This window comes from Acomys minous (genome assembly GCF_964271855.1).
Source record: "Acomys minous genome assembly, chromosome: 7".
Lineage (NCBI taxonomy): Eukaryota > Metazoa > Chordata > Mammalia > Rodentia > Muridae > Acomys > Acomys minous.
In genome coordinates this window covers 82199193-82219982 of record NC_140488.1, presented here as the reverse complement: position 1 = coordinate 82219982, position 20790 = coordinate 82199193, and the positions used below count along the sequence as shown (strand labels likewise).

The following is a 20790-nucleotide window of genomic DNA, read 5'->3' as shown; positions in this document are numbered from 1 at the left end:
TCTCCATGAGTTCAAGGCCAGCCTGGTCTACATACTGAGTTACAGGACAGCCAGAACTATATAGTAAGACCCTGTTTTGAAAAAACAAGAGATAAAAACTAAGTAACTTACTAAATGAATGAATGAATAAATAAAAATAGTTTGTGTTCTGGATCAATAGCAGACACATTGCTTGCTATACAGAATTTCTATCACAAAATAAGAATAATTAAGAATTTGAACTGCTGGGTTGTTTTAAACATCCATAAAAATTAAACAAAAATAAATAAAAAGGTTAGGCAAGGTAACAGAAGATAGTTTAACACATAGTAAAGCTCAAAACTAGTGGTATTATTGCCATCAATAAGATGCAGCATGATCCTCATCCTGCCTATAAAACTACTGCAACTTTTTAGAAATGAGGAAGTTTTATTAACCAATAAACACACATGAACCTCCAGAATGATACTTCACTCTCTGGATTTGTAAAAGCTAATTTAAAATTCATTCTTTAGAATTTCCAAAACGGGCTTAGCATGTCCAAAGGGGGGAAATCCTGTATAAAGAATACTAGATGATACTAATAATGAGCTTTCTGCATAATTCTGCTTTCCTACTATTAACATGCATCATGTCTAATATGTTAAAATAAAAATCCAAGGAAATAAGTGCATTCAAGAGAATCATAACTTGTTGAATTGCTGGATCTGTGTTTTATCATCAAATACACGGTTTCTTGTTTTGTATGATATGATTTTACCTCTGACTAAGTGCAATGCTATCCATGACTACATTTTCATTTAATTCAATGATCATGAAACATAAACTAGATAAGATTCAAGGCAATGGCTTGGACCAGTGGTTCTCAAACTGTGGGCCATGACTCCTTTGGCAAATCTTCATCTCCAAAAATATTTATATTCTAATTCTTTTTTAGTGCTTTATGAAATAAGTGATTTTTATTAGATATTTTATTTTTTACATATTTATTTACATTATTATACATATGTACAATAATCTACATACAGCATGAAGAACCATGAAACAACCAGAAATTATATAAGTATTACATTCATAGTGTTTCGCCTATTTGTATTTGGCAGCCTTGAAGATAAACATCTTTCCTATCGTGATGAGTCTAATACATTCCAATTTTTAACAATAGCAAAAGTTACAGTTATGAAGTAGCAACAAATAATAATAATAATGTTATGGTTGGGGATCACAACATAAGGAACTGTATTAAAGGGTTACAGTATTAGGAAGGTTGAGAACCACTGTTCTAGACTGTCTGAAGCATTTGATGATGAATATATTTTCTCTTATAGGAAATTAAACAATATTCAAATATCCATAATTGGCATAGGGTGTTATATTATTTATTAGCTTTGTATTGCTACGGTCAAATACCCGAGAGAACTCAATAAACAGAAAATGTCTTCATTCTGGTGAGAATCTCAAAGAAAATCTTAGATGGTAATGACAAGAACAGATGTTGGCACACATAGTCACATCTTGAAGAGGAGAAAAAGAGAACAGGTGAGACACACTTGGCTTCTGTTATAATAATGCCTTACTGAGATCAAAGAGGTTCTTGTGTGAAATGTCTCATCCCCCAGTGATATGAGTGGCTTCCAGTAGGTCCCACCACCCAAAGGTTTCACCAACTCCCAGAACCACTTTAGTTCACATATATTATCACAATTGACCCTTGGGGGACATAAACCATATTCAAACCATAGTAGCTATGAAAAAGAGAAAGCTAACAGAATTCAAACAAAAAGTAAACTGCTTCCGGATGAAAGAGCAAATAAAACTGCAGGAGAATCTGAAATGACTCTGAATTCCCAGAGAATCAGGAACATCTGTAAGAAACTTTCCCAAATAAGATACATCAGATGATGTGTTTACCTCTTCAAACCTGAATCTACTGCAATACTGTTGGATATAACCAATATATAGGTTGTAATTAACACTAGCAAATGTTTTTGCTAAATATAATGTAAGTAGAACACTAATTATGAATTCTGTTATAGATTCAGTAATTTGAAGACTTTGGCACGAATAGGTAAATAATTAATTTGTAAAAAAAATTATAACAGAACCTTGATAGCAGCAGACATATTTTGAATCAAGGAACACACACACACACACACACACACACACACACACACACACACACACACGGCCCTTGAATTCTTCGCACTTATTTAAAATCTGAGAGGAGATACTGTTCATCTTATTTCTCTATCTTCTAGAATTTTATTATATACAGCTCCCACCAAGCAATGAATCATGCATTGTAAAGACAATATATGGAAACGATATCCAATCCTAGTCATGTTACAATTTAAGGACACTGACAAATAGTCATTTGCACAAAAGAATGGCCAGAACAGTGGGTGCCTAGAAACCATAGTCTGATAAATGAATGGGATAAGAGTACATGGAAAAAACACAAGGAGAAGGCAAGGGATGGGATATTACAGCTATTTTCAAAACCTTAACAAACTGTGTTTTGTTCTGCAGATGGGTCGCATACCAGTTTTTATTTGTAAACATTTGCAAATGATTTACTTCAACATAAGCTACAAATGGGTCGCTTTACAATGTTACCAAGCTGTGCTGAGGCTCTGAAATGCTTCTCTCTCTCTCTCTCTCTCTCTCTCTCTCTCTCTCTCTCTCTCTCTCTCTCTCTCTCTCTCTCTCTCCCTCCCTCCCTCCCTCTGTGTATGTGTGTGTGTGTGTGTGTGTGTGTGTGTGTGTGTCTGTTTGTCTGTCTATCTGTCACCCTTCCATACCTTCCGTCTCTCTTTATTACTTTCTTAAATTATCTGAAATGTAGTCACACTAAAGCCAGCTGCCTATATTAAGCTATATTATTAGGTGCTTGTCAGATAGTCTCTAAGACTAAAAGACTTTTAAAGATATAACCAGTATAACCAGGATGATACTTACTGCTCTAGAGGTATTCAAGAAGCAGGTATATTTGAGCTCAATTGAACAAATAAACTGAATTGTTCCATCCTGGAAAAAAAAATCTTCCTCGAAAGTATTAAGGTTCCCCACAATTAAAGTATCTCATGAGTCTACAAGGCAATCTGGCAGATTGCAAAAAGGGTCAACATATTCTGAATGGAGAATAATGAATAATTTATAATATTTTAATAAATATATGAAAATATCTGAGATATACTATAGCTCTTTAATTATAAATCAAATGCTTCTGAAGGACAAATAATATAGCAATATTTCAGTTCTTTTTCACTAATTGTATTTACTATGTGTTTTAGTATCATTATTTTATGTGTATAAGCATTTTGTCTACATGTCTGTGTACCACATGTGTGCCTGGTGCCCATGAAGGTAAGAAGAGGGCCCTGGAACCCCTCGTTTTATAGTTTCACATAGTTGTGAGCCATCACGTATATGCTGGGAATAGGCCTGTGTCCTCTGGAGGAGTAGCCAGTGTTCCTAACCACTCAGTCATCTCTCTAGCCCCTCTTTCCACTTTATGAAGGGTTCAGTGAAGGTAAACTTTACAACTATGTGTCCTATTTCTTACTTGTAATATCTTTGAACTCGATTACAAATACAGCATCAGAGGAAATGCTGACAATCACAACTTTTTTTAAAAGAAAGGGAATATAGTTTCTCTGTGGAAAAATCATACAGAACCAACATAAGAAATTATGTGAATAAGGGGCAATCCACAGATAATTTGTTTAAAAATCTTAATTGTTTTGTCAAGCATAGGAAGATGAATTAAAGACAGGCAATCAAAGGCAGTGATTATAAACTACTTATCCAGTTGGCATCATGCTAACAATGGGATCCCCTAGCCATCATGTAGCACTGATATTATTTTGACATTTTTATAAACAATGTGTGAGAGAAAGACGTCTTCAGATTTAAAGAATACATTAAGCTATTGCAAGTACTGAACTGTCAAACTAGTTGGGGGAAAACTGCCTTAAAATGTCATATGATTGAAGGAGTGGGATGCAGATAAGAGGCAGATGGGCTTCAAGGTAAAGTTTCTAGGCAAAAATTACTGCAAAGGATCAAGAATCTAATAATTCCCAACTTCTGTTCATGAAGACCAGGCTTGTAAAGCCATCTCCCAGTTACATATTTCCAACTGTGTGGCTCATATACTTATCAAACTCAAGATATCATCATCTGTATTTATCTTCCCATACACATATACACATTTTAATTTTGGATTTTATTATCTCTAACATGTTGGCTAACAATGTCATTCACTCAAGATAGACACACAGGAATCACAATGTTCTATCTGTAACAAAGGCCATCAACTGTCTACCATAGAACTCACCAGAACAATATCTTTAATTATTCTCCTATTTAAATAATTTTCCTGTTTAAAATCACCCAAAGCTCCAGCATACTGGGTCTCTCACTTCTCTCTAAACTCATGATATGGCCTTCCAAACTATATCATCCATACTCATAAAATGCAAGGATCTCTGTTTTAGAAATACTGAACTGTTTCTCAATACCACATTGCTTTCTAGAGCTGATTTTATTCTGCCAAAGCTATTTCTTTCTCTTCAAAGGGATACAATAAATTTTGAGATATATATATATATATATATATATATATATATATATATATATATAGTGTGTGTATGTGTGTTTAAAAATGGATAGACTTCTTATTAAGAGCTATTCATTGAAGCACTGTGTGCATTGGTAAACAGTTGGCAACAAATCAAATGCATATCCACAAGACAATGCATAAATGAATTATGATATATTTATATAACCCTAAAGCAATAAAGTAAATGACACATGAGTGTGAATAAATCTGAAATACATGCTGATGAGGGGAACTGTCAAAGAAAAATTTACATAATATCACTGAAACACACAAAATAATATTTACTATGGAAATAAAGTGTGCTTGGTATCATACTTCTGGTGAATGAGGCAAGTAAATGATGTCAGGAAGGTGGATATAGGCAACTTCAAGCATGCATTTAATATTTCAGTTCTAAGAAAGGATCTAAAGCAAATGTTGCAATATCAAAGATATTGGTGCAAAACAACAGGGTGGTGTTATACAAGAATGTTTGTCTAAACATTTAAATATGTTCCAAAATATATTTGTAATCCTGGTATGGTTGTATGTACCTGTAATTCCAGTACTGAGAAGTGCAGGCAAACTTTCTTAGTTGCATGACTAGCCAAAGTACTGAAAACAAGAGATTGTGAGTCCTCACTTCTAAAGGGAACATCTGTATTACTCCTACCCCGACTAAGACTCAGGGAACAACTTGGAAGAAGGGGTGAAAAGATTGTAAGAGTCTGAAGATTGGAAGGAATGCAATGAAATGCTGTCTTCTGGACATGACATAGGTATCACACTCATGAACTAATAGCAGTTAAGGTTACCTGCACAAGACCTTCACAAGATCAAACTATCCAAAGGTCCAGGATGGAGGAGCTTCTCTCCAGGACCAACTCCTAACTGAGGAGTTATTGAAAGTTGATTGTTGCTGGAAAGGGGGAGAGTTATTATTTTTTGACAGTGCAGCTACTGATAGGTTTCCCATGCTATAGTGGATGGCCCCATACCTGCGCACATATAGGTATCACTAATTGGATGTGGTGGGTTATCAAAAAGACAAAAAAGAGAGATGGAGAAAGAAGGAAAGAAAGAAAGAAAGAAAGAAAGAAAGAAAGAAAGAAAGAAAAGAAATAATAAGGAAGGAAGGAAGCTGGAAAGGGGACATAAAGGGTATGCTTGATATTATTATGTCAACTTGATATGAGCTAGAGTCATTTTGGAAGAGGGAACTTTAATTGAGAAAGTGCTTCCATAGTATTGTCCTATAAGTAAGTTTGTTGGGGATTTGTTGTTGTTGTTGTTGTTGTTGTTGTTTGATAATTGATGTGGAAGGCCCCAAATCATTGTGGGAAGTACATTCTTTGGGCCTAGATAGTATAGTCCTAGATAGTATAAAAAAGCAAGCTGAGCAAGCCATGCGGAGCAAGGCAGTAAGCAATACTCCTCCATGGCCTCTGCAGCGATTTTTTGCCTTGAAGGTTCCTTTGGGTCCCTGCCCTGAATTTCAGGGATGATACACTATAAGCTGTAAAATGCAAAAACCCTTTACTCCTCAAAATGCTTTTGGTCTTGGTGTTCTATCACAGCAATTCAAACTTAACTAAGACATAGGAGTGTATGAGGAGAATTAGAGGGAAAAATCAGGATATATGTGAATATATATGAAAATCTCCAAGGAATAAAACAATAAGAAACAAGAAGTATGGTGAGTAGTCTTGGCTATGCAGCATAAAAACATACATGTGCATTACATATTATATACAATGTAATTTTAATTTCCCTTCCCTCTTTTAGCACATTAAAACTGGCTCTATGACCAATGGTCAATGGCCAGAATAATAATGAAGAACTGGTCTCTAGATTGCAGAAAAGATATAAGCTAAGGAAAGTTCACATAAAGTGAGTAAAACAGTGCTGCATACTGAGAAAACAATGAAGAAGCTTTTTAAATGTTCATAAGTCTATACATTTATATTACCTGTAGCAAAGTGGCTTTGCCATGGATATTGAACACACAGAGAATAGAGGTAAAGAGACTGAGTCAATTGACTAGGCTTTTTAAGGAACTGTTTTGAGCTATTCATAAAGGCTTCAAGGAATATCAAATGGTTAATTTCCTAACCAGTTGGCTATTATTTTGTGTTGCACTGGTGTTTTTGTTTGGGGTTTGGGTTTGGTTTGGGGGTTTTGTTTTGTTTGTTGAGACTGGGTTTCACTTAGTAGCCCAGGCTGGCATCAAACCTGTTCTTTTTAAGTTTTATATGTAACAGGAAATATGAGCCATAAGGTTTCCCTATAAAATCTCTAACATTTAATTTCTACTTAAATAGCAGCAAAAGTGTTGCTAGGTTGTTACAACTAGCTTGCTACATAAGACTAAATCTGGCTTTCCATGTATAAATCAAATAATTTCAAAAGGTCTAAATAAAGTTAATAAAAAACACTCAAGCAGGAGTGTGTGTGTGTGTGTGTGTGTGTGTGTGTGTGTGAGAGAGAGAGAGAGAGAGAGAGAGAGAGAGAGAGAGAGAGAGAGAGAGAGAGAGAGAGAGATATTTTAGGTGTGAACAGGCAAGTTTATGCTAACCAACGCTAATCAGGTTGTTTCTGATTACTGAGTGTAAAAAGTCACAATAAACATGAAACAAGTATCTCATTGCAGATTTTCCTAAACACACATATCTTGGTTAGTACAATGATTTGATTATATCAATCACTAATGTTGTGAAACTCTATCATAAATTAGGAATATACTAGGATTCTGAGTACTTATTGTGTGTGGGTCAACACTAGCTTAATTATAATCTCACCATGCCTTTAAATCATAGCTTAATTAGGGAGGAAAGGAGGTTTGCAGAGAATTCTGAGAAGAAATAAATCTAAATTTATGAAGTGAGACAAGACACAGAAATATTCCATGATACAAACAGATGGAGAAAGTGGCAAATCTTCTAACTACTGATTAAAAGCATCACCTACTGTAAATTTCAGTTTTCTTAAATATCATTAACCTTGAAATTAACTGGAAACCTAAATATCATGTTTGTTCTGATTCATAGAACACTGCTTAAGAACACTGGTATGCCACAGTCGGATTTATAATTATTTATTAACCTCTGCACTGCCCATAATGTGCAATATAAAAATTCTATGGAGTTGCAAGATGGGTTGCTCAATGCTATTGACTGCTTGCCTGTAAACTATCAATCTACAACTCCTCCCAGAATGCCAAAGGAGAGAGATGATGACAACCAAAACAACTGTGTTAGAATGGCTCATTTACTAGAACTTATAGTTGATATTAGAATTTTAAAACTCGTCCTGTGGTTCCATTCAGAAAAAAATATATGAAGCATATGTGTTCTCTTAGGAACTGGAAACACACAGCAATGCAAATTTCTCCTTCTCCCTCATAAAACCAGTTGCCACATTTCATAAATTCTGCTTCATCTCATGGTTGTCATCTTGTTTTTTTCCTCTTCTTCCAAGATGTCAACAAATTAGTTCTAAATGTTTATATCTGGTCAAATTAACACACACACACACACACACACACACACACACACACACACACACACACACACACATACACACACATTTTGTTCATCATAGCATTGTTTTAAATTGTAGTGACTGATTATAGTACAGATATCTACATAATCATTAATAGGAAACAAGCTAATACATTGTTGGTTCAATAATGGAATTTAAAGAGGCTATCAAGAGCAAAAAAACACAGCTGGAAAGATGGCTCAGCTGTTCAGAGCAGTGTCTGCTTCCAGAGGCTGTAGGTTAGATCCCCAACACCCACACTGCAGCTCACAACCATCTGTATCACTCCTATGGGGTCTGATGCCCTCTTATGGCCTCTGTGGTTACTGCATGAATGTAATGTATAACATATGTTTAGGCAAAATGCCCATGTGAATAAAAAGAAACTTTAACTACAACAAAATTTGATCTGTTTATGAGTCTTTGTTTCCCACTAAAGGTCTCATATTGTATGAAATTTATATTAAATATATCTGAGTTCTTTTTCTTGTTAATCTTTATTTTATTATATAAACTTTAGTTGTAAACCTAGATCAGATGAACCAACCTTTCCTCCACTACAAAGCATACTACAGACATACATTTTGCTTTCTTCACAGAATATATCATAGAAGTCTATCAATATCAGTATATAATTATTTCCTGCTTCATTTTAGTGGCAGTGATATTTAGCACAATACTCATTTGTTAAATAAATGAACTTCCAGGATTGAAACAATACAACTGAACTTCCATTGAATTCTCTCTAGAGATATAACTTCATACAATGACTGTGATTAAAAATTTTCTAAGAAAATACAGCATGAGGATTAAAGGAATTAGGTGAGGATTTTTCCCCAGGGGAACCCCATGTGCACTGAGGCTGGATATTAAGTACATCTTTTTGAAGATCATTCACACACACACACAAAAAAATGGTTTGGATTGGATGAGAAGCCATTCTCCCTATAAAAGGAATCAGCATTGTAAGGCTGAGATGTATGTGTTTCTCAGAGAGGCAAGTTATTCCGGGCAAGCTCTCATAAGAATCATGCTAAAGACATGCGGGCATTGTTTGCTTCTATGTGCTTTCTATGCTCTGTGGGCGATTGTCACTCCCCATTCTCTACCATACCCCAGCAATCCAGCTTTTCATTAGAAAAGCTAACATGTCATCTTAGTGAGATGGGAACACCCCATTCTCATAGTTTTTCTGTATAAATAAGCTAGGACCTATGATTTCTACTCATCATCTTAATTGCCTGGGGAAGAAGGATAAACCATTAGTGGATGTTGTTGTCCCCAAATTTTGCACACAGAAAACTTTTAGTGATACACCCTTGATAACTTAATCACAGCTGAAGGACCTATATGTGCTAAGATATATTTATTTGTAGACAAGAAAGTGAGAGGAGCCTTTGAATACATCAAACAGGGACAGCCTATTTGATTTGCTTGTGAGGTGACTCATGTACCCAAATAACAATATTTATACTTCTACTAACGAATTTTAGGAAGTGAGGAAAGAGAAAGGAGGAATCTCAAGATAATTCTTGAAAACTGAACCTGGAATGTAAAATAAACAATGTTTAAGTGTTACCCCCAAACACCAGGCATTTCAAACCGTGGGGTTCAGTTTCTGGCTTGTTGGATTGTTTTGGGAGCTTTCACAACTTATATTGATTATTGTAACCCTCCTTTTGAAGGAACATGATATTATGAGATATTAATTTCACAGGTGATCGAACTTGACATGTAATGACAATATTCAGAAGGGCTTTCAGCGCCAGAGGGCTGGCAAGAATTTCAGAGTCCATTTGCTTTGTTAAATCCCTTCTCCAAAGCTTCCCATTCCAATTGCACTGGATACTGTTTTGTTGTTGCTGTTGTTGTTGTTGTTGTTTTAACTATCTTGTGTCAGTGACCACTTGTGTCAGTGAAGTGGTCCACTTCAGCAACTGCACCAGCAGTTTGTTCCTTTGTAAATGAATGATGGCTATAAAGCAACCAATGCTGTGACTAGGAGCAAAATCAAGCTGAGACTTTAAGCAGCCCTCTTGCTACTCTTTGAAATGACATGACCCTGTAAGATCAATTTGCAAAGATCTCTCCATTCTCCAAGCATGATTTTTATCATATACTTTAGTTTCTATTCACCTGTAACCCTTTGGAGTTATTAACCACAAATAACACATTGATTAATATGTTGAATTGATGGATATGATATATTTGAGGGATTTGCCTCTTCCTTGGCAACCATAGATTGAAGGAAATGTTTCAAGCATCATCTCAACCTTTGAAAAACATAAAATTCAATAAAAAGTCAGCTAGATTTATCTTTAATTTTAATTTATTAAATTTTATTCAGATTACATCTTAATTGTTATCCCCTCCCTTGTATCTTCCCATTCCTACCTTCCCTCCCTCTTCTGCCCTATTCCCCTCCCCTAGACTTCTGACAGAAGAGGACCTCCTTCCCCACCATATAACCACAGCCTATCAGGTCTCATTGAGATAACCTGTATTCCTTTCCTCTGAGTGCCACCAGGCCTCCCCACCAAGGGGAAGTGATCAAATAGGGGGCACCAGAGATCATGCCAGAGTCAGTCTCCGCTTTCCCCACAACCGTGGAGAATGCACTGTCCATTTGCTAGATCTGAACAAGGGGTCTAGGTTTACTACATGCATTGTCCTTGGTTGGTACAGCAGTTTGTGCAGGCCCCCCTGGGTCCAGATACACTGGCCTTGATGGTCTCCTTGTGGAACTCCATAAAAAACATAAAATTCAATAAAAAGTGGGGTAGATTTAAATAATAATTCTCCCCCATATTTCCTGTCTCTACAGCTACTATAATTGTTCCCACATATGTTGAAATTTGGTAATAAGAAGGAAATAGATGGAACTATATAAGCCAAATACATTTTCATAAAAACAAAGATTTCTGGGAAATGATGTCTCTAATGTTTAACAAAAAGGTAAAACCTGGTTTAAAAGAAGTTCAATGCTACATGAAATGCTACATGAAAGATGTATTGAAAACAGAGGAAAGAAACAAAATTCTGAAACAAAACAGCATAGGGCAGCAACCATCAGGACCTAAGTTGTAATTAAAACATCCTAGAAATTATCACATTTCTAATATCTGACAAAATTAACTTCAGTTTAAAACCAGTAAGAAAGGAAAATAGGGTCACTTCATATTGATAAGGAAGCACTTCATCAAGAAGATATTATGATTCAAAACATGTATGTCCCAAACCTAGGTGCAAATGATGAAGCAAACCCTGACCTCATGCTGCACAGTCTACCAAAGGTTTTTATTTTATTCAAATTCACTCACCTGAACTGGGGCCTCAGTTTCCACAGGCAACTCTGTTTAATGGCAGACAAGCTGAATTCATGAGGAGGTAACATAGCCAATTACATTTAAGGATAACAACATTTTCATTTCAGTACCATAATCATTTTAATCTGCTTACGTTTTTCACAGATTGACTTGGGTGCCTGAAAGTGGTGAGGAGGGAAGTCAGGACAGATCTACCACATAGTGCTAGTGAGGCCTTAGGGAGTTGAATCTGAGATTCCATTTCTTTTCCTGTGAAAACTGAAGCTATAAATGTATAAAGTTATAAGGGGATAGTTAAGTTTTAAAGCCTAAAAATCATTGAGAACAACCTGTGAAGCGCAGTAGAAACCAAATGTTTGCTATTGATTTTGTTTTAATTGAACTACCTCTGTCAAAAACATAATTTATTGAGATCGATTTTGACATCATTATAAGTTCCACTGTGATCAAGGTAGTATAAAATGCACAAAATATCTCTAAACTATGCAAGCTGTTAATAAAATAATAAAATATTTACAAGTAGGGTGAGTCCTTTTTGGCCTAAAAATTACACAAGAAAATTAGCTCTTTAATCTTTTTGATAAATGAAACTCAGTATATGTGGTTATATTACAAGTAACTAAAGGCATATAATAAGAGATTTGTAGTCACCAAATTGGACGGTCTTATTACAAAAGTGTAGACTGTTCTGATTAGCCTTGAGGCAAAGAACTTAAAGTAGCTTAACTGCTTGTTACTTTTTCTCTACTTTTCTATTGATAAACATGATGATAAAAGAGAGCAAATTTGATTTCCTCAGGCAAAGAGAGCAGATGGTATGTGCTGTAAATTTTGCTAAAAGCCTGTGAGATACAAGAATGCATTTACATGGTTTTCTAATTATTTCCAATTTTATTTATGTGGTACAAGTAGAAACATTGGGAAAGTTTTGCTTTTTTCTGGACAGTGCTGATTAACTCAATCTAAAGCATCTCCCATTAAATGAATCACCCTGAAGACATGTTCTTTATGGCCTCTAATGTTTCTGTGACACAAAGAAAACTTAGAATCATAGATTTCAGATAAGAGCCAGAGAAGAAGCCAAGGAAACAGAAGGCTATTTAAAATAAATGAGAATAAAAACAATTTTTAGATTAAACTTGTATTCTTTAGGGTTAAAATTCTCAAGAGAAGAGAATAACTTATCCATCCCAGTAAAGAGTGATTTGCTATACACAGCCTGAAAGTGGATAGCTAGAAATCAGAAAAATGTAATAGAGAAGGAAAACATTTGAGAGTATAATTATATATTATATATATATTATATATATTATTATAATGTGAGCTTTAAAAGAAACTCTGCTGTTCCTCGAATTTTCAACCTCTAAAATTCTCCTCAAAGAAATATAATCTGCAGGTTTCATAGTCACAGAAAAATTAAAAACACTTATTCTTCAATCCTTCAATTTAATCCCAGATAAAAAAGGATGCTTATAACATTAAACACCCAAACAGAATCAGGTCAAGTGATACAATATAACAGTAAGTGTTTGAGTTATACCCGAAGTTGATATTGAAATTTTATTCTGGAAACCTATAAGCATTTTAGAAACCTAAGTTTGTAAGTAATTTTGTTCCAGGTGTTGGTATAAGGAGTCAAAATATTAAAGGCCAAATTTATTATTAAATGCTAATATTATAATGTCAATACTAATTAAGTGTTGTATAATACTTATTAGTCTTTGAATACAGGGTAAAATCCTTTATACATATCACCTATCTATTCCTTCATAAAATTCGTAGGAGGTATACATTATTATGTCTGTTTCACAGATGAAAAAAAAAAAAAAACCTCCAGGGTCCCAGCAATTAATTACCTGAAAGTTGGAGAATTTGTGTGACTTCACAATTCCATTCCAAGACCACTGTTCTCCTCCAGCAAACACCTTTAAGGGCCTATAAGATATTGGAATAGACAAATAGAAATGTAGGAACCACCCTTATCTTCTCTTTCTACGGTTTCAGTTACCCATGGTCAACTAAATTTCTAAAGTATTAAGTGGAAAATTATACAAAGAATTCATGCTTTGGGGACTGGAGAGACAGTTCAGTGGTTAAGAGCACTGGCTGTTCTTCTAGTGGTAGGTTCAAGTCTCATCTCCCACAGAGAGGCTTACAACCATCTGTAATTCTAATCCCAGGAGATGCAATGCCTTCTTCTACCTTCAGTGGGCACTGTTATACATGGTACCCAGTCATACATTCAGAAAAACCCTCATACACATGAACTAACAATATCAAAAAGAAAGAATAATTTGTGATTTATTACCCAGTTGTTAATCTTTAAAACTACAAAATGTAGGCAACATAATGGCACTACTTACTGTTATAGAAATAACAAACTTCTTTCTGCTTAGATTTGAGGCCTACTCCCCAGGAAAGAATCCACACCCAGTATTGTAAAACTAGTCAAAAATCCATGATAGGGAAGATCATGGGCCCTAAGAAAGAACTGAAAATTGTTGTTTAAATAACTTACCATTGTGCCGAACTGCCTTCCAGATATTTATTTGCACCCATAGACAAATGCTACTCTCAGTTTTAAACAGAGAAGCTCCTCTTTCCAGTAAACAGTGGAAACTCATGGCTCTAAAAGGTACTGAGAATTGGTGACAGATGATTGTTCAGCCCTAACAAGATATTATTATCATCACTTCTATGGAAGAGAAGGCAGAGAATGTGTAAGAGCCAGAAGATAGAAAGGAGGGTTATAAAATGTCATCTTCTGAGCAAGATCTAGTCATTGCAATCATGAACTCACAGCAGCTGCAGATGCCTACATTGGGCCTGAACAAGATTCAGCCCAACAACTGTCAGATAGGATGGAGGAAGGGTTCATGGGACCCTATCTCTCACTGATAAATTATTTGCTACTAAAAGAGTCAGGTAGGTACTCCCCGATAACTCCACCAGGCTCCATTACAGCTCTCACACAGATATCCCTGATTAAATTAAATGGGTCATACAAAAATATAAAAAAAGTAATGAATCTGGAAAAGAGATTGGGGGAATCATTGACAGGGGTGGGAGAAAGATAATAGAGGGTGGGGAGAGAGTAATCAGAATCTATTACTTACATGTATGAAAATATCAAAGAACACAAAATTAATCCATAAAAAATTGATGTTGTAATTGATTCTATTACCACATATTGAGGTTATTGTCCTTCTTTATTAGTTGCTATTTCTTACTATATTTAATTTATGTATTAAACTTCGTAATAGGTGTGGAAGTATAAGTAGGAGGGAGATAAAAGAATGCACTACATACATGTATAAAATTGTCAGTGAAAAAATATTTAATTTTTAAAGTTTTTTTTTTAATAACAAAAATTTTGAGCAAGAGGAACAATCCCCCACTGCTGGTGGGAGTGCAAACTTGTACAACCACAATGGAAATCAATCTAAAGGTTTCTCAGTAAATTGGGAATAGATCTACCTCAAGATCCAGATCTACCACTCCAGGGCATATACCCAAAAGATGCTCCACCACAAGGATACTTGATCAACCATGTTCATAGAAGCTTTATTTGTAATAGCCAAAAACTGGAAGCAACCTAAATGTTCCTCAACTGAAGACTTGCTAAAGAAACTGTGGTACATATACACAATTGAATACTACTCAGCTATTAAAAACAAAGACATCATGCAATTTTCAGGCAAATGGATGAAAGACAGTGAGGTAACCCAGACCCCAGACCCAGAAAGACACACATGGTATATACTCACTTATAAGTGGACATTAGCCATAATGTACAGGATAACCATGCTACAACCCACAGACCCAAAGAAGCCAAGGAGGGTCCAAGGAAAGATGTTTGAATATCATGCAGAAGAAGAAATAAAATTGACATCTGAAGCAGATAGAGGGAGAAAGTTGTGTGGGAGATGGGACTGGGAGAGTAATGGAGGCAAGAATCAGGTGTGGGGAAAACAGAGGAAGGGGGAGGATGGGGAAAGAGAATGGAAATCAGTGGGGGAAACATCGCTGGGACAGGGGCGGCCCCTGGGAGTCTATGGGGGTGACCCTAGTTAAGACTTCCAGCAAGGAGTCTTCAGTTAAGACTTCAGTTAAGGAGCCTGAAGTTGCCATCTACTGTAGCCAGGTGGGACTTCCTGGAGGGAGGGCGACATCAACCCACCCATAAAACTTTTAATCCTGCCTTCAAGAAGTGTGGGACTAAAGATGGAGCAGAGAGTGAGGGAATGGCAAACCAATGATTGGCCTAACTTGAGACCCACTCCATGGGAGAGAGCCAACCCCTGACACTATTAATGATACTCTGTTTGCTATGCTTGCAGGCAGGAGCCTAGAGTACTGTCTGCTTAGAGGCTTCATTAAGCAGCTGATAGAAACAGATGCAGAGACCCACAGCCAAACAATAAACGGAGCGTGGGGGGTGAGTCTTGTGGAAGAGTGGGAGGGTGGATTAAGGGAGCTAAAGGAGTCAAGGACATCACAAGAAGACTTAAGAGTAACTAACCTGGTTCCATGGGGGCTTTACAGAGACTGAACCACCAACCAAAGAGCTGGCATGGACCAAACCCAGACCCCCTACACATATGTGCAGGTGTGCAGCTTTGTCAACATGTGGGTCCCCTAACAATGGGAGTAGGGGCTGTCTCTGACTCTGTTGCCTGCCACTGGATCCCTTTCACCTAGCTAGGCTGCATTGTCTGGACTAAGTGGGAGAAGATGCACTTAGTTCAGCTATGACTTGAGGTACCAGGGTGGGTTGGTATCTATTAAGGGTCTCCCCTTTTTGAGGGGAAAAAGAGGGGGAAGTGGTGGGGAGTGGGATGTGAGGGTAGGACTAGGAGGGAAGGAGGGGGTGGGCTAGGATTTGACAGTAAAGTGATTAAATAAATATTTCTTTAATTCTTCTTTAAACTGAAAAAAGGGGGAAATATTATACAGGACTCAATAGTATTCACTTTTTCAGGCACCTCCTGGAAGATTTGCAACATATACCTTATGGGTAAGGGAAACTACTGTGAACTTATCAAAGCAGTATTTCATAAAGAGTCATTTTGCTGACTATATTTTTCTGACTTTGAGGTACAGGAATCTTGGCACACATGGTCTGTAAGTTACTTCTGGTCTACAGTACAATTTCTGTTAATAAACTACACCTGGATCCTCACTATAGAATAAAGTAGTTGACCATTGATCAAGCAAAACAGTGTAACAACTGTCTAGCTTGTAGATAGGGTGTTCCGGGTGTGGCTTTTTTGAAGTAAGAGTCAATCACTGACATAGGATCTTCATGGTTCACATCCTGGGTGTCATGTCCTTCAGAAAACAACTTCTCAGAAGTATAATTTTTTAAAAAGAGTTCTCCATAATATCTTCTAGGCTCTTCTTGTTCTGCCACACCCACCCTATTTTACCATTCTTCTTCAAGGTGGTATAAGATTTAAATCCAAACTCGGTGTCTGAAAACCTTCTTAAACTTTTTAAACTGCAAAATGTAGTGAAAAGGAAAATGGCAAGCAGGGCAGCAAAGATAAGAATGAAGAAGAAAGGGGGTCACACTTAATAGAGCAAAGCAAAACGCAGGAATAAGCTAGCAGGAAATGTGACCCTAAGGGCACCCTAACTCTGTCTGGGTCTTGTTGGTCTAGGCAGGGCTCCAAAACCATCCCTGTGGTGTCTGGGTCTCAATATTCAGGCTGTTTTGAGCATCCATCTATCCTCCCACCAGCCGAAAGTTCCCCACCCCTTAGTGAACTTCAGACCTAATGTTGAGTCTAAAGCCCTAACAGCATGGCACTTAGGATTCCTGTCTTAAAGCTTCACTGTGGCACTAGTAGGGAAAATATTTGAAATTATAAGCTTTCAAATTGCTTGATTCTAGGTACTATTATATTTATTCAGATTAACATTACCCAAATGATTTTGCTTGAGATTTTAAACAATGAAATTAAATAATAGAAAGAAATTTAGGTATATTAGCTAAAGAAAAAGAACACAATATATCTTGAGTTGCTGTTGATATGGTTATATACCTGGAATATCTAAGAGAATCCACTGGAAAACAAGTAGAGCATTAAAATTAATACTCAGAAACAGCCGTCCTACATATAGACAAAAACTGGAAGATAAGACCAAATATGCGAGCAACCCTTAAGCCTGCCCAACTGGATGGGGAAGTTGCACCCATACCCCTAAGGTGGAGCGGCTGCTATGGCCAAGTACCTGCCCCAGATCACTGTGATGGGTGTACAGGTGGTGGGCAGAGCCTTTGCCTGGGCCCTGAGGCAGGAGTTTTCAGCAAGCCAAGCAGCCGCTGATGCTCAGGGTCATGCTGGGCACCAGTCTGGAGCTGCATCCAGTCTCTCCGGCCTCAGCCTACAGGAAGCCCAGCAGATTCTCAACATCTCCAAGCTGAGCCCTGAGGAGGTCCAAAAGAATTATGGACACCTGTTTAAAGTAAATGATGAGTCCGTGGGTGGTTCCTTCTACCTTCTGTCAAAGATTGTCCGTGCAAAAGAACGCCTAGATGAGGAGCTCTGAATACAAGCTCAGGAGACAGAGAGAAAGGGCAGATGCCCAAAACAGGACCGCTGGGTTCTCCCCACCCCACCCACTGCCTCATAATTTATAGCCTGGTAATAAATGTCTCTTCCAGGTTTCTCTAGGGCGTATTTTAAAAAGATTATATATGCAAGAGTAACAGAGGGGATAAACACATTGGGAAGGTGATTTGACAAATTAAAAGCCTGTGTGAATTGGGAAGGTAATTTGACAAATTAAAAACCTATACCAAAAAAACTTATAAATCATCTCAAAAGATAAAAAATCAACTTGGAAAAATTAACATTATTGCACCAATGATATTTTTAGTTTGATTTGATTTGTTTACTTGTTTGTTTATTGTAAAACAAGGTCTTACTATGTAGATCAGGCTGTCACCCAACTCAAAAAGATCCATGTACCTGTCCCCCAAATGTTGAGATTAAAGATGAATGCCACCATAGGTGACTATACCATGTTCTTGATTATAAACACATTACTTGTTCTAAAATAGTCTTTAAATTTACTATAATCCTTATTTTAAAACAAAACCAACATATGAGATTGCAGGAAAGCTCAGCAGGTAAAGACGCTTGCTGCTAAGACTGAGAACATGAATTTAATCATGTAGTAGAAAGAGACAACCAATGCCACAAATTATCCTTGGACCTCCACAGTGGCAGATACACAGATACACAAAAAATAAATATGACTGGTCCAGCTTGAGACCCAAGCCACAAGAGGGAGCCCACCCCTGATACTGCCTGAAGGGACAGGACACAGAGGCTGGATAACTCACCACTGGCAAAAAAAAAAAAAAAAAAAAAAAAAAAAAGTCCATGAAATGCATCTTAATGGATGTTCTGCTGTACTCGTAGATTGGTGCCTAGCCCAATTGTCATCAGAGAGGCTTCATCTAGCAGCTAATGGAAACAGATAGAGACTCACAGTCTAGCATTAGGCAGAGCTCGGTAATCTTGTAAGAGAGAGGAGGAAGGATTGTAGGAGCCAGAGGATTCAAGGATACCGTAAGAAAACTCAGAGAATCAAGTAACCTGGGCTCATAGCGGCTCACAGAGACTGAACGGACAACCAGAGAGCCTTCATGGGTCTGACCTTGGCCTTCTGCATATGTGTTACAGTTGTGTAGTTTGGTCTTCTTGTGGGACTCCTAACAATGGGAGCAGGGGCTATCTCTGACTCTTTTGTCTGCTTTGGGGATCCTTTTCCTCCTACTGAGTCACCTTGTCTAGCCTTAAAAGAGAAGGAGGTGCCTAGTGCACCTTGATATGCTATGTTTGTTGATGTTTATGGGAGAATTGGCCTTTTCTGAAGAGAAACAGAGAGGAGGACTACATGAGGGGGTGGGAACAGAGTAGAGGCTGGGGGAGGGACTAGGAGGAAAGGAGGGAGGGGAAACTGCAGTTGGGATAATAATAATAAGATAAAGTTGGGATAAAAATAATAAGATTGTTTTAAACAATTTTTAAGTTACTACTGTTTAGTGGCTGCAGAGATGACTCAGTGATGAAGAACACTTGCTGTTCCCAACACCTATGTTGGGTGACTCACAACTGCTTGTAACTACATCTCTAGAGGATCCAATACCTCTGGTCTCTGGGCACCTGCATAAGCATGCACATAGTCACAAACAAACAAACAAACACACACACACACACACACACACACACACACACACAATTAAAACAATAAAAGTCATTCTTAAAAGTACCAATATTTAATACCTGACATTTACAGGCTGATTCTAAAATCCATATGGGGAAAAATGGAGCAAGATCAGGAAAAGCAGTCTAAAGAATGGAGAATTGGCAATAAAAGATATGTTAGTAGCTATTTTGTGTGTGTGTGTGTGTGTGTGTGTTGATCTATATAGCACATGATATACTATTACAAAATGAAATGCCAAACTGTCATGTGTATATCCCTAAACCTTAAATCACTAAAGTACTAAAAGAACATGTGAAGGTGAGGTTTATAACTTTACTGTGGTGAAGGCCTTTCTTTTTTATGTTTATATTAGATACCCTGCGGCTGGGGCCGTAGATAGTTGTGTTTTGACTTAGATCACATCCCTAAGAAACGGCACTAGTTGGATCCTGCATCTTCTAATTAGTGGTTTGAGACCATTTCCATCTATGGTTATTATAGAGTGGGGCTTTCCATTTCCTATAACTTTGTGGGTTGCTGATCTGGTTAGTTAGGTTCGGGAAAGTTCTTTTGTCCTTCTATTAATATTAGGGCTTTAGCAATACTGTGTTGGACATGATTGCTTCCCTCTCATCTATCCTATGCTTATCTAGTCTCTTAATCAGATGTATTCTTTCCTGTGCTTTCATGAATGAGACTATCTTCCCTATACCATTGTGTGTACTATTCCTTTACATAGTTTCTGTAGTGGTGACTTGATTGTCTTGAATTGCTAGAACTTGTGTTTATTTTGAAATGTTCTTATTTCTCCATCAATTTTAAGAGATAGCTTTGTTGGGTATAGTAATTTTGGTTGACAGTTATTTACTTTCAAAGCTTGAAATATATTGTTCCATGCTATCTTGGTTTTCAGTATTGCTGACAAGAGCGCTAATATTATGCTGATATTTCTGTCTTTGAATATGATTTGCTGTTTTTCCCTTACAGCTTTTAATGTTGTTTGTTTGCTTTGTATTTTTGACATCTTAACTATGATATATTGTGAGAAAGTCTTCTCTAGTTATGTCCATTTAGAGTTATAAATACATCTTGTATTTGAATGTCCATTTTTTCTGAGTT

The 20790-nt window shown here is 36.8% G+C and overlaps 2 protein-coding genes across 2 annotated transcripts in view; one reads left to right on the top strand and one right to left on the bottom strand.

Annotated features, from left to right (window-relative positions):
- The window catches only part of LOC311601688 (uncharacterized protein), a 177191-nt gene that overhangs the window by 63581 nt on the left and 92820 nt on the right, over positions 1-20790 (bottom strand). Inside the window, exons 2-3 of the mRNA XM_084789362.1 lie at positions 13305-13383; positions 11582-11712 (exon numbers count right to left, since the gene is read on the bottom strand). Of these exons, the coding sequence (XP_084645488.1) occupies positions 11582-11689 (108 nt within the window). The 5' untranslated portion in view covers positions 11690-11712; positions 13305-13383. The remainder of the gene's footprint in view (positions 1-11581; positions 11713-13304; positions 13384-20790) is intronic.
- LOC311602116 (mitochondrial import inner membrane translocase subunit TIM16-like) lies at positions 17636-18011 on the top strand. Its single transcript, XM_084789793.1, has one exon. The coding sequence runs from the start codon at positions 17674-17676 to the stop codon at positions 18001-18003; it is 330 nt and encodes a 109-aa protein (XP_084645919.1). The 5' UTR covers positions 17636-17673; the 3' UTR covers positions 18004-18011.

Excerpts from the sequence above, each read along its gene's own strand:
- LOC311602116 (XM_084789793.1), top strand. The coding sequence starts at position 17,674 with ATGGCCAAGTACCTGCCCCAGATCACTGTGATGGGTGTACAGGTGGTG.